The 23,541-nt window shown below is 40.9% G+C and overlaps 1 protein-coding gene across 1 annotated transcript; it reads left to right on the top strand.

Moving 5' to 3' along the window:
* The first annotated feature begins 1,171 nt into the window (after nucleotides 1-1,171).
* Nucleotides 1,172-22,807, top strand: LOC128509628 (BOLA class I histocompatibility antigen, alpha chain BL3-7-like). Its single transcript, XM_053481439.1, has 6 exons — nucleotides 1,172-1,236; nucleotides 6,302-6,550; nucleotides 12,313-12,588; nucleotides 21,352-21,636; nucleotides 21,719-21,928; nucleotides 22,447-22,807. The coding sequence occupies exons 1-6, from the start codon at nucleotides 1,227-1,229 to the stop codon at nucleotides 22,488-22,490; spliced, it is 1,074 nt and encodes a 357-aa protein (XP_053337414.1). The 5' UTR covers nucleotides 1,172-1,226; the 3' UTR covers nucleotides 22,491-22,807.
* Nucleotides 22,808-23,541: the final 734 nt, after the last annotated feature.

The following is a 23,541-nucleotide window of genomic DNA, read 5'->3' as shown; positions in this document are numbered from 1 at the left end:
TTTTTTACTTTTTTTAAAAGGTAAAGTGCAGGTTAATATGTTTTATTTTTACTTTATATTTTGTGTTAATTACTTTTATGTATTAATTCTTTTGGGCTGTGGAACGAATAATATTAATTCGTTTAAATAGTTTAAATTAATTATTGTGAGAAAATTCCATTTGGTTCACAAGTGTTTTGGAATACGAGTCCACTTCTGGAATGAATTATGCTCGTAATCCAAGGTTCCACTGTACTATATAAAACATTTAGTATTGAACTGTCTGTAACTAAAATCATCACTCTAAATTATTTGATTAATTTACAAAATGTACAGAAAAAATATTATTGTGCATTTTTTAACTGATTACTAGCCTGAATAATAATAATAATAAGGATTTATTTTCATATTAATATTATATCGTCCTCTATTAAGAATGAGTTTATCAGAGGGACAACCCACGTTAGATGCTTTGGAGATAAAGTCAGAGAGGCCAGGTTGAGGTGGTTTGGACATGTTCAGAGGAGAGATTGTGAATATATCGGTAGAAGGATGCTGAGGTTGGAACTGCCAGGCAGGACGTCTAGAGGAAGACCAAAGAGGAGATTTATGGATGCAGTGAGAGAGGACATGAAGTTAGTTGGTGTGAGAGAAGAGGATGCAGAGGATAGGGTTAGATGGAGGCAGATGATTCGCTGTGGCGACCCCTGAAAGGGAACAGCCGAAAGACAAAGAAGAAGAAGATTATATCGTCCTCTATATTAATGGTAATAATTATATCAATAATTTTTCAACCTCTATTTTTTAACGCCCCAATGAGTCACTTTAGTTGTTCTCTAAACCATTACAGTTCCCTGTGAACTGAGCACTTACACTCCCTGCGGTTTGAAATCAAACAAACAAATTTGGTTTGTTTTTTATTGCATGTTCTTAACATTCAACATACATTTATAAAGCATTATAAACATTATGTTCACATATATTAGAAAATATAATAGGTTACAATTAATATTTTTTACAATATATTGTATAAATAATAACAATAACAACAGGAGGGGTACACTTATAATGGAAAGGAGGGATTTAGTTCTTTAAATGTATTCTCGGTTTTGAGCAATCTGGCAACACTGCTTCTTGGCCACTATACTTCTGTGCCTAAGCTCCTGCGCGCGCGCACACAGTTTAGCACTCGGATAGACCACTACTACTCTGAAATCAGTGACCTGTTGTGGACAAACCCCGTAATCATGCCTAATGGTAAATAATATATACACACACACACATATACAAAGGATAAAAACTACTTCGGAGATATTTTTATACTTGTTCACTATTTTAGTCGGAGGTCTCCATGGGAAGATGGAGAGATACAGCTTTGTACTAAAACTTCTACTTTTCATCACGTGTTTTTTATTTTTCATTAGCAGGTGAGTTTAAAGATGTAAATTAATGGAAAAAAAGATTCATATACAGTTTATGAACCTGGTTTTAATCAGTCCAAAATGTCAGAGGGTACGCTGCACCACACCCAGTTTGTTTAGCAAGTCAAACTTGATCAAAATAAAATGTAGGTCTAAAACAAACAACAATTTGGACAGTTATTATGCGAAATACAGTTAACAGTATACAAATACACAGCTGGGAATAGTTTAACTCAATCACTGTCTGTGGCAGAAAACAAACACAGCGGCGCTCCGGAGCCAAAATGGTGTTACTGTGTTCACTTCGTGTCGTAGCGCCTTTATTTTACACAGAATATGGACATCGGAGCAACCCGGTGTTAGTATTTGGTATATACCTTGGTGCTGAGACTTCGGTTGGCAGTGTTTAAACAGTTTTTCTTACTTTCTTTGACCGAAACATTTGAGTTTCTGCATAAATTGTCATGAATGAGCCTTAACGTTGAGGAAAATAAAAGCTAAGAGCAGAAAACTATCGTGGAAAAGCTTTATTACTAAAATGAAAACACCTACATTTACATCTTTTGGTATACTTGAAGCTCTTCTAATTACATTGAACGTCCAAAGTGTAGTTTTTCAGTAATTTTAGTCAGCATTTATTCATTTACAAAAAACTTAGTAACAATAAGTGCAAAAGAACTCCTAACTAACTTCTGCACCATTAACCCTGCACTATTACATCCCTACTAACAGTACTAACAGATCTAACACTAATTTCAGTGTAACAGATGACAGCCGACAGATATCACGTCAGTGTTTGTGTTCTACACCGCTCCGTGAATCTCACCTCGAACCTGCTGAAAGTGTTTTTCTTTTCTGCTACTGCATGTCAGTATTTCTAATTTCTAACTTCTGTCACTGGAGGGGATTTTCCTTTATAAAAGAGTTAATTCTACTCTCTTGCTCTCTTTTTCATAGATCTGATGCTTCATGTTGATCTGATGTCTGAACGTGTTAAATCTTCTATACTGTTGTCTTCCTGTCTCCTCTTCCAGCTGTTCTTAAAGGTGCTAACGCTTTAACACTCCCCTTCTCTCTCTCTCTCTTTATGTCTCTCTCTCTCTCTCTCTCTCTCTCGAGCCAACACAATCATACACAGCTGACTGACTGCTCGCTCCATGCTCACTCAGGGATAAGGTTAAGTTTCTCAACACCTACTGTACATGGTGGAATGAACTTTCTGCCTGTTCAGCTGAATCACTTGCAAGGTTTACAGTACGAATAACGGTAGCGTAAATCGATATACTCTGCTATCGATTTGTGCTACAGTAGCATTTTTCGACAAGGCAGCAAAAATCGACAGAACACCGGTCGGCTCTGCCGTCCATCGTTTCCTCTCGTCTGCGTGAATATAAGCGCATCCACTGCTGCGGAGAGCATGCGAGCGGTTATGGCGCAAGGGAGCCACGACGACGAGATCAGGTCACGTGTGGGTGTTATGCTCTAAAATGCCCCCTGCCACGGATTGCCCCAACACACACACACATGGTTCCCCCAGCATGGTTCCCCCTACATATAAATATTATATAAGAATATTAATTCATAGGTTTATTATTATCAAATATATTATTAGTATTATAATTAACCCTAGGCACGTGACAGCCGTCGAGACCATTAATACAAATTCTCATATAATGTTTATTTTATGGCACATTTATTTTGCAGGTGTTTGTCATGTAATACAAAACTAACACTTTTATTTATCACAAATTACACTAAATAAATATTGTTTATGATGAAAAATTACACGAAACGATTTTTATTATAAAATAAGCGATATAAAAATATACGTTTTACATGCAGAAAGTATATATTTTATATTACATTTTTTTTATATTGCTTATTTTATAATCAAATTCATTTCGTGTAATTTGTAAACCATAAACCTACGAAATCATATTCATATAATATTTAAAAGAGATTATGTAGAGGGGGCAATCCGTGGCAGGGAGGCATTTTAGAGCATAACACATGAGATGCCCAAATTTGACCTATTGACATGCAATGGTAACTTTTATAGGAACTTTGAAACAACCTAGGGCCTTGTTCACACGGGCGTTAAGTTTTTGGATAAACAAACGCGCTCTGAACGTCCTAGACGTTTATTTTGGGTTTTGTTGTGGCGCTTGATTGACTTCTACACCGGCGTTCATTTGTCTCTGTCTAACGCCAGCCTGCAGCCCAGATTGTAGTTTGTGTGTTAACCTGTGGAGGCAGTGTGTCGGGAACTGGATATGAAAGCCGTTTTATTTGAGGTGCCTCCTTTTAATATGGACTATTTTGCTATATTAGACATTAATCTTGTTTTAAAAATTCTCATAATAGGGCGAGGTAGGGAGAGAAAAAAATCACCGCCGCTACTGGGTTAACTCTCTTGACTGCACAACGTTGGATTAAAGGAAGTTTTTTTGTGGTTTATGGAGAAATGCGAAATATTTCCGCGCAAATTTATCAATTACTGTCGGATGTCAGTTTCCACTTTTAATTGTCTGCTGCAGCTGGTGCAATGCTGCAGCTTTTTTTCCGCATTTCCCTATGTATAGCATGTGTGATCATGGGATATATCCGATCCTCCGAAGAGTAAAATGAACGGGAAGAAAACGCACTAGAAGTGTTTTCCTTGCGTTTGTTGGGATTTAAATGCCAAGAAAAAGCTGCATGCAACGTTTTTTTGACGCCATATAAACGCGCAGCAGAACAAACGCACATCACCAAAGCCCGTGTAAACACTTTAATTGACTCCTATGTGAAGAAAACATACGGCGCTTAATCCGCGCTCACCGGACGCTACGAACGCCGGAAAAACGCTCGATTTTAACGCCCGTGTGAACAAGGCCTAATTGTGGATCCATTTACTATTTCATATAGACATGGGGGAGGGCTCATCTTACACAGGCAACCAATCAGTTTTTCATTCTTATCATGATACTAATAAGTCACACCCCCTAGCATCATAATTAGCATGCTGGTAATGTTGCTAGCTTAATGCTAACATGATTAGCATGTTGCTGCATTAAGGAGACCGACTAATAATTCATTATTTAATTAGTGATTTCTTTGTTTTCGGCTGTAGTGCTGAAAGTTATTATGTCATCCTCTCGTCTCCGCAGCAGTGGTTTTGCGAAATTATCTCACGTGTAGATAGTGTAAATAGACACTGTAGTGCACCAGATACCAATATTTACAATTATATACAATATTTTTAGTGTGTAAGTGAATGTTTAAAATGTCTAAAGTATATTGTTCATTGTATGTGTGCGTGTGGAGGTGAGGGAGAAATGAGTCGTTCCCACCGGTTTCAATAAATCAGTCTGGGAGCACAATGATAGAAAATGTCCGTCCTGTGAAGATATCCTGATGGTAACTTTGACACTTTGACAGAATGGCATCCCCTTTGAAGTTGATCTCTAAATTAATCTCTGCTTCACATACACAGACTGATTCTTTTCAGAGGTAAAGCGCATTTTAATTGGTTTTATTTTTCTTTACATTTTTTATCAATCATTTTATATGAATATTTTTGTGTTGTGGAAGGATTTCCTAGAGTTTCCATTATTTCTTATTAGGAAATTTGCTGTGAGATAAAAGGGCATCCTTGACTCCCCTAATCAATATTTAAAGACTACATTTCACCGAGATCAATTTTTATAGGTGCGATTACATTTTTTGGCCAGATGATGGCAGTGTTGGGAAGAGGGACAGATTTAGTCAAGTGAATTAATTGACACATGATTAACACAAGATAAAATCCAAAGACTCGCTGTGTGAATGTTTACTCTGCTTAAATTCAACGCAAATAAGAAACGGCTTTGTTTAACTTTTTATTTTTAATTTTAAATTTGTACTATAATTTTAGTATTGTGATTTCACTTGAATTTATCTGCTACCACGTGAGCTGCAGCTCGTTAATCCTTAAGGGAATAAACTAAGTCTATAGTTATAGCACCTTACAGGTAAAGCCAGCAAACCACATCCCTACTAACAGTACTAACAGATCTAACACTAATTTCAGTGTAACAGATGACAGCCGACAGATATCACGTCAGTGTTTGTGTTCTACACCGCTCCGTGAATCTCACCTCGAACCTGCTGAAAGTGTTTTTCTTTTCTGCTACTGCATGTCAGTATTTCTCATTTCTAACTTCTTACTGTGAGGTATTTTTTTTCCTTCATAAAAGAGTTAATTCTACTCTCTTGCTCTCTTTTTCATAGATCTGATGCTTCATGTTGATCTGATGTCTGAACGTGTTAAATCTTCCATACTGTTGTCTTCCTGTCTCCTCTTCCAGCTGTTCTTAAAGGTGCTAACGCTTCCACACTCACCTTCTCTCTCTCTCTTTATGTCTCTCTCTCTCTCTCTCTCTCTCTCGAGCCAACACAATCATACACAGCTGACTGACTGCTCGCTCCATGCTCACTCAGGGATAAGGTTAAGTTTCTCAACACCTACTGTACATGGTGGAATGAACTTTCTGCCTGTTCAGCTGAATCACTTGCAATCTTTAAACATCTAAACCTTCCTTCTATGTGTATTTAATTTAACCCCTCTAATATCAAACAATCAAATAAATAAATGTATCCTTCACACCAGTGTTTGACTATTGGTACTTGGTACCTCTATAAACAAATGCGACTGAGCCTGAAGGATTAATTTTTATACTATATATATATATATAATATATATTGAGGCAGCAAGTTACAGCCGGGTAGGATTTTTTTTTCCTCATACTGTGTCCTCAGTCAGTCAGTGTTGTAGGTGACAGTTACATCATCCTGGGTTTCTTTCATTTTCTTTTTTTTATTTTATGCAACTTTATAGTTTTAAATATGATAAGTTAATGAATGTGTGTGAACTTTTACAGACACACACACTCTGCAGTACCTCTACACTTCCAATGGGCATTTCACTGCTGTGGGTCTGGTGGATGGAGAGCAGTTTGTGTCCTATGACCGCAACATCGATAAGATGATCCCAAAGACGGAGTGGGTTAAGAATATTGAAGTTAATGATACAGGTTACTGGGACAGAGAGACACAGCATATGAAGGATCAGCAGGACTGGTTCCAAGGCTTTGTGTATCAAACAAAGAAGAGCTTTAATCCCACTAAAGGTAAAACACATTCAGTACTTTCAGCACTAATACACACACACTCACAATACCAACATTTTATTATTATTATTATTATTTTTTTTTATATATATACTTCCATGAATTTTCAGTAATTTCTCTCCAAGCCAGACGAGTCGACTCACCGTGCTGAGAGAACATTAGTTATAATAAATATTATAATCTAGGACAAGGTCATGTTGTACTGAAGGTTAATGTTTCACAGAAATACAATGTGTTCCAGTGCATCTGTGCTTGTACAGTACATGTTTTGAATTGAATATAGACACAATAGACTGGGTGGGGGGGGGGGTGGCTCAGGAAGCTCTAGGTTGTTGATTTGGGGATCTGAGGATCTGGGTTTGAGCCCTGCTGTTGGTAGCTTGCCACACCACATAGAAACCAGCTACTGCATGCAGTGCCAGTCCCAAGCCCGGGTACAATGGGAGGGGTGTGTCAGGAAGGGTATCCAGTGTAAAACCTGTGCCAAAAGTCGTGTGTGTATCACACGATCCGCTGCGGAGACCCGTTTATTGGAGTCTATAGTACTGTACATAGTTGCCCAGATCATGCACTTTAAACATGGGATGTTTTTACCTTTTACCTTTTTTAAAAGATTATCTCTAGCTATCTTTAATGTTAAATAATGTATAATAATAATGATCATAGTAATAATATAGTTGCAAATCAACAGTGATTGGGCCCAGGCAGTTGTGCCATTGCCGTCATAGTACTTGGGTCATAATGATAGTTCTGTTGAATTTGTTTCCACTTCAGAATAAGTAAATGTAGTTTTATTTTCCTTTTTTGTTGAGATATAGAAGAGAGACTTGAATGAGGGGTGAATCTCCAACATAAATCCAATTTTATTGTGAGCTGCAACACACACTTTAAAATGGGCACCGAATACAACAGTATAATTGAACCATGATGCCATTTCGTTTTAAGACAATGTCTTAAAGAATCTACAGAAAAATAGGGATGTTCACAAATATTGAGTGGTTTGTAAATTTAGATAACATTTGTGAATTAAATTACATTTATTTGTGAATTATCACACTGGTCTGACTCCTTAAAAATATTTCAAACCAGTTCTTTAGTACATTCTGACCAACCCAAAGATAGTGCTTCTGCATGCAATAAAAACTATTATTAGCAACGTTAGCCTCACAACGTGACTAAATTCAACAAACAGAATTTATAAAATAACAACATTAGCATCTTCAAGATCTAAGGTTGACTTTGGACAGACAGAACAGATCCACAGTTGAGCTTCAGTGGTTTTTCTTTTACCATTTGTTGCTTGTTGTGACCCCAATTCAATGTGGGTGAACTCACAGAATATATTTATAGAAGAAATTGATGCTAATTTAAAGAAGAAAAATTGGAGGAATGAGTGCATGCTAGAAAAGTACCAGACAGGAGACCCATTTAACTTTTGGGTCAATGGTGACCTGAATGGAGAGTTTACAGTGTAAGAATGTTAGGGACATTAAGAGAGTTTGTTCTTTCTACTGATATTGTTAATATTTTGTGAGCTGAGGAAAGCAGTAGAGTGAAAGCCTAAATGTGGAAAACTCACTTTATCTGTTCTTGTACGTGTGTATTTGTGTATCTGGAGTGCCTAATGGACCAAAAGTGTAAAATTAAACAATTTGGTCAGTTCTTAGTAGACAGCCTCAGTCAGAAATCATGTGATAAAATGTGCTGTACAGAATTTGAGTCGGGTTCTACATACTCGAACACTGTAATTTCCCCACCCATAGACTGGCTAAACACTTGAACTGAGGTGTAATAAATGAATCACTTGGTCATTATAAATGTTCCTGCTCTATACACCTGAATCCAAAGGCGTTTTCTCACTGGGGTTCAGGAAGCGTTTTCGAGCATACTTGGCCTCGGGACCAGTTGATTTTTGTCTGTATGCATGCAATCTTTCCAAGCTCGTGAACCAATCCATGCTCGGATTGCAGAGGTAGTCTTAGGAACAATTCATGCGTTCCCCAGCACGGAAGGCGGGACATAAGTACTGAATTTGCTTGAAATTTACGCAGATGAAAAACATCCAAAAATAATGGGACACTACACATAAAAACTCTGATATTTACAGAAGTGCAAGTATTTACACACGCGTGTAAATAACAAACAAATGCGATACTGAAGTGAGGAAAAGATTAATAAGATAAAAACCATCAAGTGTGATCGAGTCTGTCTCACGACACCGTCTACCTTTATTATCCGAACCGGACAGTGTGGATCCTGGTCCAGCAGAGAGTCTGCGAGCAAACGGTAAGTTAATATTAAATACTAACGGTAATCTTCTTCTTCTTCTTTGTCTTTCAGCTGTTCCCTTTCAGTGGTCGCCACAGCGAATCATCTGCCTCCATCTAACCGCATCCTCTTCTCTTACACCAACTAACTTCATGTCCTCTCTCACTGCATCAATAAATCTCCTCTTTGGTCTTCCTCTAGACCTCCTGCCTGGCAGTTCCAACCTCAGCATCCTTCTACTGATATATTCACAATCTCTCCTCTGAACATGTCCAAACCACCTCAATCTGTCCTCTCTGACTTTATCTCCAAAACATCTAACGTGGGTAAATACTAACGTTATTAACGCTGTTAAAGAGAGTCTCATATTATCACAACGTCTCCTGGTGATTGTCTGTGGATCTTGTGGTGACATTTTAAATGAATATAATTAGATATACAGGATTTTTTCACATTAACTCAGAACAAAGTTAACTCCTCATATCTGCTTACTTTATGGCCTCAGATCATTTCCAGTTTAAAACAGTAGAATGTGATGAACTTTAGTGTTGTGTTTGTGTAGCTATTAGAGTTACAGGGACTTTACTCTTTACTCATTGTTTTATGTCTAACCTTTATGTATCTACTCAAACACATTTCAGATACACTTATAAAAACTGAGATACTGATGAGCCGCATAAGCTCCACACAATTTCAGGTTATCTGTGATGGCTATGATTGCTGTGACTAAATTTAAATGTTGGAATAATGCAATTTGTACGAGCTGTTTATGGTTGCAACCTTCAGCTAATTTCTTGCTTTTATATTTTCTTGCAGACAGACGCTGGAGGAAACACAGACCGAGACCACTGACAGTAGCACAAGGCCAGCTAATATCAGGAGAAAGAGGAAAAAACCTGACGTGCCGCGCAGGAGACCCATAATGCCTGGATGAAATCTCAAGTTTAGGTGGAACAGCGCTGAGTACAGATACAGAGGAAGGAACATCGAAAGATCGAATAGAATGTTGATGCAGATGATGGACCAACTGTTGTTTTAATTTCATTAACACACACCCTCTCGCTATGCAAATACAAGTAAATATAAAAATATGCTACATTTTAATGTTTACTTTTTTCTCCTATTTGACAGCTACTTTTGTTATAAAACTTACCTGAATTATATTTTAATTGAATAATTTTTATTTAAATATTTTACACTCTATCCAGTATTTTGTCTCTATTCCAAATTCCCCACACTTATCTTAGATTTTACAGTATATATTAAATTTTTAGGTATTTACAAAAATACGATATAAACACACGGCACAGAAAACATGTTAAACCCAAAACACTGATGCACGGTGAGGTTTCAAATCCAATAGTTTCAGCACCACAGTGAAGTTTGAAAACCTACACACAGCAAGGTGAGAAAAAAAGAGCAGAAGTGTCTCTCTTTTAGGAATGTTGTCTTCTTGATGGGAGAATTTTGTAGCCATTCCTGGTCTCTCCAGGTCACAAGGACATGCTGCCATCACACACCAGACCTCTGTTAAACCCAGATGATCCTGAGAATAGAAAATACATGATTAGATATTTATTATATGTATTTATACTAATCAATGAACTTTATTATAGCAGGCATTATATTTATTTATAGTATTTCTTGCATTTATTTATTAATTGTTTACATCTGTATGATTAATTTATGTTTACATGAACATGTTTACATAAGTAAATCTTTTAAATAAATAACGCTCATGTGCTATGACTAAAGAAAGTAATGTTTAATGAGCACTTTATTTCAATTTGACTGGAAATCAGTAGAGAATGTAGACAGTGACCTGATTACTCACCTTACAGAGTGGAGTTATAAAGTGATTCCTCATGCTGTATCTGTGCAGCGCGCGGTCATTTCACCCTCTGAACCGCGCAACAGATGTGTCAGTAGGAATGTTTAGAGTCACAAAAACATCCACACGGAGCATTAACAGGTGTCTCACAGAAAACAAACCAACTACAGTAAAACCTCGGATTGCGAGTAACGCGGTTTGCGAGTGTCCACAAGATGAGCAAAGATTTTTTATAAATTTTGACTCGGAAAATTAACGAGTCTTGGTTTACGAGCACCGAGTATCATGTATCACGTATGCGCTTCTTGTTTTGACGCCGAGCGTCACGTGATCACAACTGAGCCAAGGATTTTTCTCTCTCTCTTGCACTGCAGAATTGTGGGTAATCGTCTCCCTTGCTGGGCCTTAGTGCTCGTCTCTCACTGGTATAATCAACATCCGTGCACGCGTGTACTGTTTACTTCAACACTGTGACCCCGTGTGTGTGTGTAAAACACATTTTATTTTGTGTTTAAAAGCACGTTTGAAATCTATTTCCTTCCTCAGCCCATCGTTATGTGTGTGCGCGCGCACGCGTAATGTGACACTGTGCCGGTTCACACATTTTCTCTCTCTCGCCTTAATGTGTGGCAACTGAGCTGGTATCTTGTAAAGTTACGCCCTGTTTAATACAATAAAAAAAATCCAAAACTAGCCATATGGCTAACCAGAACTAGCCATCTGTGCATTTCTGGGGAAATATACGTTTGGTTAATATTGTTTTTTACATTTTAACAAGGTTACAGTGAAACCTCGAATTGAGAGTAACCCGGTTTGCAAGCGTTCTGCAAGACAAGCAAAAAAATTGCCTTAATTAACGAGTGTGTCTTGATTTACGAGTACAGAGTATCATTGAGTATCATCACATGATCACACAGCCCCCCCCCCTTGTGTGCATGCTAGTGTGCATATGTGTGTGTGTGTGTGTGTGTGTGTGCGTGTGTGTGTGCACGTGCACGCTTGGTTAAGTGAGAGTCTCTATGTGTGTGTGTGTGTGTGTGTGTGTGCACGCTTGGTTAAGTGAGAGTCTCTATCTGTAATGTGTGTGTGATATCTCACTACATTCATGATTCTTTTTAAAGGTAAATTACAGGTTCATTTGTTTTATTTTTACTTCATATTTTGTATTAATTATTTCATATGAATAGTTTTGGATTGTAAAACGACATATATAGATATATATGTTTTTATTTACAAGCATGCTTCCTGAACAAATTATGCTCACAATCCAAGGTTTAACTGTATGGTATTATATATACAGTAATATAAATTTAAAGATAAAATTGTAACTTTTTCATCCTTCAAAAACATCCATCTCATTTATTGTGAATCCACAAGCTCTGTATTTTATTTCTTGCATATTGCAGTGGTTCAGATAGCAGATGGTTTTATCATCCCAGTCCCTAGGACTCGGTCTCTGCAGTTTATTAAACTAAATAGTTTTTCGGTACCCTTCAGTCTTAACTCTTCTACAGACTGTAATTCTCTCTTTACACACACAGAGCTGTGTGTCCATGCAGTGTAGAATCTCACAGAACAGGAGATATTAAATGTTCTTATACACAATGTCTTTGGTGAAAATGGAATGGAAACTCATATAAATTTTGTGTGTGTGTGTGTGCAGGAGATCATACACTACAGAAGATGTTCGGCTGTGAGCTCGATGGTGATGTCTTCACTAGAGGATACGATCAGTACGGTTATGATGGAGAAGATTTCATCAGTCTGAATCTGACAAATGGAACCTGGACTGCAGATAATGATAAAGCTGAGAGATTTATAAGGGACTGGGATCCTAAAGGCACTACGGCTAAATACTGGAAGACATTCCTGAAGACTGACTGTATTGATCAGTTAAAGAAGTTTGTGTCTTATGGCAACAAGACTCTGCAAAGGGGAGGTAATATATGTGTGTGTGTGTGTGTGTGTGTGTGTGTGCACACAATTCTTTTTTTATTGTACCATCCAATTGTGAGTAATACATGCAGTGGTTTGGTCTTGGACCAGGTTATGTTTAAGTGTAAATGGTACTGATTGATTGACGAGATGATCTGATTGACTGAGTGACCTGCAGGAGACCATCACACCTCAAAACCTGCCAGTCTTCTCTCAGATGTACAGCTGTGTTAGCTAATGTTAACTAATAAACATGAGGAGACAACAAAATGATTTAAAGGGAAATTGTAATGTTATAACAGCCAGTTCAAAACCGCATACACGCAACAAAGTGTAGGAGAATATTAATGTTAGGTTAAAATGAAAAGATCACACTAAGGGAGAATAAAGTTATTAAAAACAACACCTGTGGTGCACTATGAACCAGAGTGTTGTCAGGTGGTAGGAATGTGGTTATGTGAAAAACTCCAAGGTGCATTAATGAGGTAATAATGATAAACAAAGCTTTATGAAGTACTCATGTGTTTCAGTCCCACAAAAGCATTTATTATGACCTTACAGTAGATTTTGTAGCAGTTTAAAAGCTTATTCTGAGTAGCTTTAGATACATCACCTGTGTTTCATACAGCACCTCCAGACCCCAAACTCCACTCCAGGTTTTTTCTTCCTACAAACTCACCTGCCACTCACGCACACCTGAACTTAATCAGGTAATCATCTCTAGGCTTTTTAAGCACGCCGAGTAAACCATTCAGTGTCGCAGTATCTTACTCGTGTGCCTCACGTCTGATTTGTCAAACAGCTTTCAGTGTGATCTAGCCTGTTATCGACCCTGCCGGTTTTTCGGACTTCTCTCCCTTCTACGCCCCTCCTGGTACTTCTGTTGTTATCAGACTGATTAATGTGTATGACCTTGCATGTTCCCAGGATTTCGGATTTGCACTCACATTTTTGGATTCGTTCGCTCTCGCTGCCGGATTTCCCGATATCGACCTCTGCCTGGACAAAGACGATTCTTCCAGCCGCCACTTCACCTTTCTCGCCAGTCAGCTTTCCCACTGACCCGAGCACTTCCGCATTCGAGCATCCCCGTATTTGCAGGGAAAAGACGCTCGCGGCGTGCGCCGATCATCACTTTCGCCGAAGAGGACAAGCCGCTGCACCCCATCCACCAACCTATACGTGCTAAGCGGACTAACAGCGAAAGATCACTCGCAAGAACCCGAGAGGATTCCCCGCGTCCGACTTCCGCAATTGTGGAGATCCCCCCGCTTTTTTATCATTTAATCACCGTTTGTCTGCTATTGGGTTCATTTCCGTTCAGCCACCTCTGACCGCCCCTGACAGTGCCAGATACTGCGGCCATGACGGACCCAGCGGACGCTTCCGCCCCAGACATAGCCCTCAAACCAGACTCCAGCTCAGGTCTAGTGCCCGTTCTACAGCTCGGACATCTACGCCTCCAGTGCCCGTTAAAAGCAAGCCCGCCCCCCTCCCCCCTGTGAACCTAGGCACACTGGACTGGGCGTGCCAAAGACAGTCGCCTAGGGACCACTCCCTTCTCCCCGTCATGCTCCTCTGGGAGAATTGTTCCCGCGTTTTTCATGCCCTCGTTGACTCCGGTTCTGACCAGAACTTAATTAGTGCTTCTAAGGTGGAGGAACTGCGCGTGCCAACCGTTCCTCTGGGACCGCCGTTGTCACCCTGAGGACATCTGGGAACCATTCAGAGAAAATATCGTTTTTAGTCATGCCTAAGGCTCAAGCCCCTGGCTAATTCGCCATAACCCGCAAATAGACTGGCAAAATAACGCCATCCTGGGATGGAGCTCTCTTTGTCTAGCCTCATGCCTCAAGTCTGCGCTCAGCCCCGCTTCAGTAACAATACCCTCCGAGGAGTTCCCTGACATCTCCTCGGTCCCAAATGACTAAGCGGATCTCAGAACAGTCCTTAGTAAGTCCCGGGCGACTTCTCTTCCACCACATCGACCCTATGATTGTGTCATCGACCTCCTTCCAGGCACGAGTCCACCCCGGGGACGCCTCTACTCACTCTCACAACATGAAAGGGCGGCCATGGACAAGTATATTTCCGAATCATTAGTCGCTGGCATCATCCGACCTTCATCGTCACCCGCCGGGACTGGCTTCTTCTTCGTGGCCAAAAAAGATGGGTCCCTGCGTCCCTGTATCGATTATAGGGGGCTTAATGACATTACAGTTAAAAAACGGTATCCCCTACCCCTGATGTCTACCGCCTTTGACCTCCTGCAGGGGGCCCAAATCTTGACCAAGCTGGACCTTCGCAGTGCCTACCACCTGGTTAGAATCAGGGAGGGAGACGAGTGGAAGACCGCCTTCAACACCCCGTCCGGTCATTATGAATATCTTGTAATGCCGTTCGGACTAGCCAACGCCCCGGCAGTCTTCCAAGCCTTGGTCAACGACGTCCTTCGGGACTTCATCAACGTATTTGCTTTCGTTTACCTGGATGACATTTTAATCTTCTCCCACTCCTTGGAGGAACATTCCAGACATGTTCGCCAGGTGCTTCAGAGGCTTCTAGAGAATCAGCTCTTCGTCAAGGCTGAGAAGTGCGAATTTCATCGCGACTCAGTTTTCTTTCTGGGCTTCATAATTGGCCCTTCAAAGATCCAAATGGACCCCACCAAGCTGCGAGCTGTCACTGACTGGCCCCGCCCAACCACCCGTAAAGACCTCCAGCGCTTCTTGGGTTTCGCCAATTTTTACAGGCGATGTATCCGCAACTATAGCTCGGTAGCCATGCCACTCACCTCCCTGACCTCAGTAAAGAGTCCTTTTGTCTGGACAGAACAAGCCGCTGAAGCATTTTAGGAACTAAAGAGACGCTTTACCTCGGCCTCCATTCTCCAACAGCCCGATCCTTCCCTTCAGGTTGTTGTCGAGGTGGACGCCTCAGATTCTGGAGTAGGGGCGGTACTATCACAGCGGTCACCCAAAAACAACAAGCTACACCCCTGCTGTTTTTTCTCTCACCGACTTTCGCCCACTGAAGGGAACTACGACATTGGTGATCGAGAACTACTGGCGGTGAAACTGGCATTAGAGGAGTGGAGACACTGGCTAGAGGGGACTGAGACCCCGTTTCTGGTCTGGACAGACCACAAAAACCTGGAGTATCTCAGGACAGCCAAACGCCTCAATTCCCGACAGGCGAGGTGGTCCCTATTCTTTTCGCGTTTTATTTTCTCCCTGTCTTACCGCCCAGGCTCAAAGAACACTATACCGGATGCACTCTCCCGTCAGTTCTCTCCAGTCCAGAACCAAGTATCCGAAGCCACCATTTTGCCCCCTCGATGCCTGGTAGGGGCCGCATTACTAGACGTCGAGTCGCGAGTCAGGACGGCGCTCAACCAGAAACCTGGCCCCCCAGAGACACCAACAGGCAAGCTCTTTGTCCCAGGGGCAGAACGACCTAGTGTCCTGGAATGGGGGCATGGCTCGAGGCTGGCCTGCCACCCGGGGGCAGCACGCACATTAGCCCTTGTCCAGCAGCGCTTTTGGTGGCCCACCATGACAGACGACATCCGCCATTTTGTGAGTGCCTGTGATGTCTGCGCAAGGAATAAGACCAGCAATAAGCCGCCCGCTGGCCATCTCAGACCTCTTCCAATTCCGCATAGACCCTGGTCCCACATAGCTCTTGATTTTGTCACCGGACTCCCCAAGTTCGACGGTCACACCTGTGTTCTCACAGTAGTGGACCGTTTCTCCAAGGCGGCTCACTTCGTTCCCCTGTCTAGTCTCCCCACCGCCAAGGAAACGGCAGAACTACTAGTTGTTCATGTTTTCTGGCTTCATGGACTCCCGATAGACATTGTATCGAACCGTGGGCCCCAGTTTGCAGCTCAGTTCTGGGCTGCCTTCTGTAAACTTATCGGTGCCACACCCAGTTTATCTTTGGGGTATCATCCTCAGACTAATGGCCAGATGGAGCGGGCCAACCAGGACCTGGAGACAGCCCTCCGTTGTATGATCTCAAAGGAGCCACGTTCCTGGAGCCGAATGCTCCCGTGGATCGAATACGCCCACAACTCCCTACCAACATCGGCTACCGGCCTCTCGCCTTTTCAGTGCTGTCTCGGGTACCAGCCTCCCCTGTTCCCCTCGCAGGAGGAGGAGGTTTCGGTCCTTTCTGCTCAAGCCTTCATTCATAGATGCCGGAGAACTTGGCTAAACGCAAGGTCGAAGATCTGTCAGGCTGTCTCAACCTTCAAACAACAAGCTGACCGGCGCCGTTCCAGGGCGCCGCCCTATTGAGTGAGGCAAAGGGTCATGTCCGTTGTAATATCCCCCTCAAGACCATCTCTCGGAAACTGACCCCCAGGTTTCTTGGCCCATTCACAATTATTAAAGTCATCAACCCCTGCACTGTCAGACTCCGTCTTCCCTCCACTATGCGTCGGATAAACCCCTCATTTCACGTCTCCCAGATCAAACCTCTGGTCTCTTACCAGGAGGGGGGGTACTGTTACACGCCAGCCAGACCAACCCAGTACCTCCAGACCCTAAACTCCACTCCAGGTTTTTTCTTCCTACAAGCTCACCTACCACTCACGCACACCTGAACTCGATCAGGTAATCATCTCTAGGCTTTTTAAGCACACCGAGTGAACCATTCAGTGCCGCAGTATCTTACTCGTGTGCCTCACGTCTATTTTGTTAAGCCTGTTATCGACCCTGCCTGTTTTTCGGACTTCTCTCCCGTCTACGCCCCTCCTGGTACTTCTGTTGTTTTCGGACTGATTAATGTGTATGACCCTGCATGTTCCCAGGATTTCGGATTTGCACTCACGTTTTTTCGATTCATTCGCTCTCTACCTGGACAAAGACGATTCTTCCAGCCGCCACTTCACCTTCCCCGCCAGCCGGCTTTCCCACCGACGCGAGCACTTCCGCATTCGAGCATTCCCGTACTCGCGGAGAAAAGACGCTCGCGGCGCGCGCCGATCTTCACTTTCGCCGAAGAGGACAAGCCGCTGCACCCCATCCACCAACCTATACGTGCTAAGCGGACTGACAGCGAAAGACCGCTCGCAAAAACCTGAGAGGATTCCCCGCGTCCGACTTCCGGGATTGTGGAGATCCCCTCGCGTCATAGCCCCGCCTCCTCTCTCGTCACTAAAGGCTTCCCCACTCTCCCAGTCACTAAACACACACAGCCACTGCTTCTCTCCCCTGCTCCTGCTGCGCCTGCTACCGAAGCCTCAGTTTATAAAGTAAAGGTTAATACACTGTTTTCTATCATTTAATCACTGTTTGTCTGCTATTGGGTTCATTTCCGTTCAGCCACCTTTGACCGCCCCTGACAATAAAGCTTTTCAGTGAGAAACATCTCAGCTCCACTGTTTACTGGTGTTTACTCACAGACTCGTCTTATGGTGTTTATGTATCGATGACTGAGGTGGAGACTGTGGGTGTTTAAAGTACAAAATTAAAGACATCAGCCACTGTCCCCTCCTCTGCAGTCTCAAAAGTCAACTTTACTATAAGAACGTGTGGAGTAATAGCAAGCATACTGTAATGTGTGAGATTTAATGAACACACAAACCTTTTCATCACTCCTGGGTAATATCATTAGTCATGTTCTATTAACACGTCTAGCCCAACTGCCTCTTAAACGCCACATAAACACTTATAAACACTCACTCTTATCGTGTAACACTTGGACAGACTTGTGCATGTATAATTGGGCTACAGTATGAGTTACTAATCTGAACGTTATCTGTGTGATATTTAGCAGAGCAGGCTAGTTTTAGCACGGATCAGGGGTTCTGGGAAAAAAAAGCATTTGCATGAGAGAGAGTCTGAGAGCAAAAAGTTTTAAATATTAAACACTTGTGTAAGATTAGAGAAGACGATCAGGATTAAGACAAGTACCCAATTGTTGTTATTATTGCTTGATGTACCAGTCGCCCCTCGATACACTTCCGGCTCTGAATTCCTCTGTTTATTACAGTTTATTTAATTGTTTAAAGTTACTAAAGATCCCACATATAAAGAATACCAAAAGTGTAGATAACTGTTAAACCAAGAGAATTCAGCCAGTGATGATGGACCCGTCCACTAACCTGTGCGTGTGTGTGTTAGTGTTCACATGAAGGGGCGTCTCTCAGGGAGTCGGTACACTAACACTAGTAGCAGGTAACAAACCTGTTGTGCCAACATGCCAGGGATGTGCAGCCTCAGAAATGTGTGGCTTTTAAACACCAGTTATGTCTGGCAGAACACACTGACCCCACACACACACTAAGTGTAAGTTGTGCTGTAAAATATTTGACATTTCAGACGTGGGTGAGGTTAAACATATCAGACAAACGAACAGGGAAAAACACGAAACAGAGGCTGCAGCACCACAATTTACACTGACGTGTTTATTATTTATGTGATGGTTAAACTTTGAAATGAGTCTCTTCATGAGCGCTGACCTGTGGGGAGACACCAGTGGGGTCCACCAACACACACCGTCATGGTATACAGTACATACTGGAGAGGCTGATTCAGTTATGAACAGCGATTCTTTTGTGGGGTGATTCACGCATCACACTGAAATTTATTATTATTATTTTTAAAACTTTTATTACATTTTTGACAGAGATGAACCGGTCGATCAGCCAGTGACCAGAATAGTCTGGTTTTCAGTGTGATTGGTCGTGACTGGTGATCAGGTGATCAGCCTCAGATATAAACAACTCAGAGTGCAGAAGCTTCAGAGTGGAGCAACAGAAACACATTTTCATGGTGTTACATAATTAAAAGTCACACGTTAAAAGTCTCCAATCTGCCTTTTTCCCCAAACTCTGAGAGAATTAGTCTCAAACCCACTCATGCTTACACAAGTCTCACAATAACACAGGTGTAAATTAGTCTTGGAAATCAAGCACGTAAGAAGTCCTTTGAGGATTCTAATAGCGCTTGTGGACGCTCAGCTTGTCATGTTGACTTTTGAGACTTTTAGGGCGTTTGAGGCAGTAAAATGTCATCATGGATTTATAATCCTACAGGTCACACTCTAAACAATTCACACATTTTCATCCTGTGTGGTGGGACTGACGTATTTGCTCAGGTTGTTTAGAAATATTAACGGCGGACAGCCGAGTTACCTGCTGCTCAGTAACGTTGTTGTTGTTGGTCTTTTGGCTGGTCATCTCAAGTGGTCTCCACATCTCCATCTGTGAGTGTTTTGCAAGACGAGCAAATTTTACAATAAATCTTAACTTGATAAACGAGTGGGGTCTTGATATACAAGTAGTACGCATGCACTTTGTCTCCAAAGCATCACTGAGCCAATGGTTCTCTCTCTCTCTCTCTCTCTCTCTCATGCTGTGGGATTGTGGGTGATCGTGTCCCATGTTCAGTTTCAGTGCGCGTGCATCACTCGTATAGTGAACATCTGTGCGTGTGTGTACTGTTTATTATAACATTGTGACCGTGTGTGTGTGTGTGTGTGTGCCCGTAAAGCATTTTTTTTCTGTCTATAATATAATTACTACAACAGCAGCCCTCAGGAAGGAAAAAAAAAAGTTAAAAGGCTGGAGCAGTGTGGGAGATAAATCTGATTAAAGGAGTGATTCAGTAGTGCGCATGCGCACACACACACACACACACACATACACATGGTTACAATGTGTATCATTGTGAACACGTGTGTGTTTGTGTGTGTGTGTGTGTGCATAAAGCTAAAGCAAGCATCATTAGAGATGTTCCTTGTTAAGGATCCAGAATCTCATTGAGTGTCAGTGATTCCGTCTGTGTGTGTGTGTGTGTGTGTGAGTCATTCTACACAGTAGCCCCCTCCTTCCTCCTCTTGTCTTACTTCATCTTCACACACACTCTAATGTAAACACTGCTCTGTCTGGATTCTTTTCAGTGTAAAGTTCAGGTTAATTTAGTTAATATTTTGTATGAATTAATTAATATGAATATTTTTGGAATTAATCATCAGAGTCTCCATTATTTCTTACAGGGAAAATTTACTTTGATGTACAAACAGTTTCAGAGGGCATTAAGCTCGCAATCCAAAGTTTAACAGTATTTAAAGTTAGTTTGTAGTGTTTAAATGTTGTGCTTTGTTTTTAAGTAAGAAAAATGTTATAAGGAACAGTATACATTTAATTACTCGTGTTCAAATCACTACTGAACCTATTTAATCGAGATATAAAACTTTGCAGTTATGGCTTTTTTAGTTCAAGGTATTAAAATTGTATGAAAATTGTAAAAAGTATAATATCGGGTCGGGATATTTATTAACATTGTGAACCGCAGTATTAATTGAATTAGAACCTACAGTAGGTATCGTGATGTCGTATTGGGACCTGACTGGTGATTCCCCTCTCTAGTACATATCACATTCCACATGCCAACATCTTTCACAACACACACAGACACACCACTGTACACACACCAACACCTTTTTACAGAAGTGCCTATTCCCTCACACTAATGACTTAGACACTTACACACAACCCACTACTTCATCATTTTAGCACACACACTCCAACACACTACTACATAACACACACTCTAGTGCCCAAACTAGAATCACATTCCTACCCACACACACACACACACACACACACACACACACACACAGAGAGAGCCTATTGTGTACATAGTAATGAAATTCTCACCCTACGACACACACATGAACAAACTGTAGTTATTTCCACAGTACATTTATAAATCTGATAGTGTTGTAATATTTCTGGCTCTGTATGTCTCTGCAGTTCGTCCCAAGGTGTCAGTGTTCCATAGATGCTCATCTCCTTCTCCAGAGGTGGTGTGTCACGCTACAGGTTTCTTCCCCAAAGCATTAAACATCACCTGGCAGAAGGACGGAAAGAACGTGCGTGAGGACGTGGAGCTCAGAGAGACTTTATCCAACCAGGATGGAAGCTTCCAGAAGAGAAGCATTCTGAAAGTCCCAGCTGAGGAGCTGCAGAAACACACGTACACCTGCGTGGTTCAGCACAGCAGCTTGGAGAAGGAGTTAGTGCGAGAAGTACCAAAAGGTCCTAATAAACTAGAGCTGTAGAGAGTGAAAGCTGATTTCTTGCTGCAGCAGATAATAAAGACTCTGTGCTGATTTAACAGGTGGAGGATCGATTGGTGTCATCATTGGTCTAGTCGCGGCTCTCATCGCTCTCATCGCTCTCATCGCCATAGTTGCTGGATTTGTGGTCTGGAAGAAAAAGAAGAATTCTGGTAAGAGGAGGAAGAAGGCAGACAGAAAGCTTTCAGAGAACGAGTCATGTACCATCTCTAATTCACGCTTTAAGTTTGTGCAACAAACATCCACTGTAGGTGAGCATTTAATGCATTATACATACATTTTCTAATTTTATACATACATACATACAAGTTCTAATGAGGGAATAAAGTTCTCCATCCAGAGACCAGATCCTAAGATAAAAAAAAAACGAGCTGCTTATCAGATGATGGACAATAATATCACACCATGGTGTATTGAAGTCGGCTAATCCATTAATCATGTCTTGGTGATCATTAGCTTTACTCTGCACACGTTGATGTTGGATTAACATTAACATGTAGGTTTATAAACATAACAATCCACCTTTAAACCCCAAATTGTAAATCATAAAATGAGCTGAACAGAATCCCTGTGATTCTAATGACCCGTCTTAATTTAACCCCTTATAGATTATCTAAATGTAACACACAGTGTAGTGTATACACACCGCTTAAACAGTCTGTGTATACACTTTAATGTGAGGGTTTCTGCTGTTAGCTGAATTTATGCTCTAATCCATGTGTCATGTCGAATCCAAATTCATACTAATAATAATTTATCTGTTTTACAGCCTCTGAAGGAGATTCACCCAATTCAACAACTCTTAAACTGTGACTGCGTGACTTCCTGCTGAACTGAGAGAGTAAGACATGATGTAAGACACTATGTATGCGTTTTATGTAACGCAACAACAAATGGCTGAAACTTTATCTTTGTAATTTTAAGCAGTGTTACTCGATTTGGCACCTCGTCCAGGGTGGACCTGTCTTGTGTCCCCCGAGTCCCCTGGGATCGGCTCCAGGCCCTCTGTGTCCCTGTACAGGATTAGCGCTGTAGAGAATGAGTGAGAATGAGAGAAGATATAAAAGTTAAAACTTGAATTAGGGATTGTAAAGTTTATACATGTACTGTAAAAGATGATTGTATTTTATATCTCAGTTCCAAAGTGTTATTTTTACAGATTGTCATTTTAGCAGTATTGTCTAAGAAGTTTCCTCATTTGTTCAGTAGAGATATGAAGAGGAATCATTTTATTTGTGTTTGGTACTTTTTATTTTAATTTTAAAATTGTATGAAGGACAATAAGCTTCCAGGAATTATATGGTGTTATATGTGGCATTACGATTAACGTAAAACCAAGAACAGGAGATTTTCCAAACTGGCCCATTTTAGCAATGTTCACTCAATATATCTTAGTCTGTTTGGTGGTTATTATTATTATTATTATTATTATTATTTGATGTTGTATTTGTTGCCACTTGTCTAAATGCTGATTTACATTTTTGTTTTTGTTCTGTTAAATAAAATAAAGATATTAGCCAGAAAGTGTTTTTACTGTTACTGTAATGTTATCAGAAAACGAAAACAAAAATCCTAAAACATATTATAATAACATAAAACACCTAACCCACCGTAGTCTGGAGAAAATAGTAAAATGTGACAATTTCCCTATTCCTTAATCTTTTTTGTCAATGTTCTGTTGCCCTAATGCATTTACCAAAACTAATGATGAAATTTCTTAGTTACAGCAGCTTAGAAAATAATTGCAAATATAAAGTAGGGACGGAAGTGTATTAAAAAAACAAAAGAGAAAGAGAAAAACAAATTGCAATTGCACTTTCAAACAAATTGCACTATAGGGTAATATTGGAATATTAAAATGTTG

The sequence above is a fragment of the Clarias gariepinus genome, chromosome 21 (assembly GCF_024256425.1).
Source record: "Clarias gariepinus isolate MV-2021 ecotype Netherlands chromosome 21, CGAR_prim_01v2, whole genome shotgun sequence".
Classification (NCBI taxonomy): Eukaryota; Metazoa; Chordata; class Actinopteri; order Siluriformes; family Clariidae; genus Clarias; species Clarias gariepinus.
The sequence above is the reverse complement of the archived record's forward strand: the minus strand, read 5'-3'. Positions and strand labels throughout refer to the sequence as shown.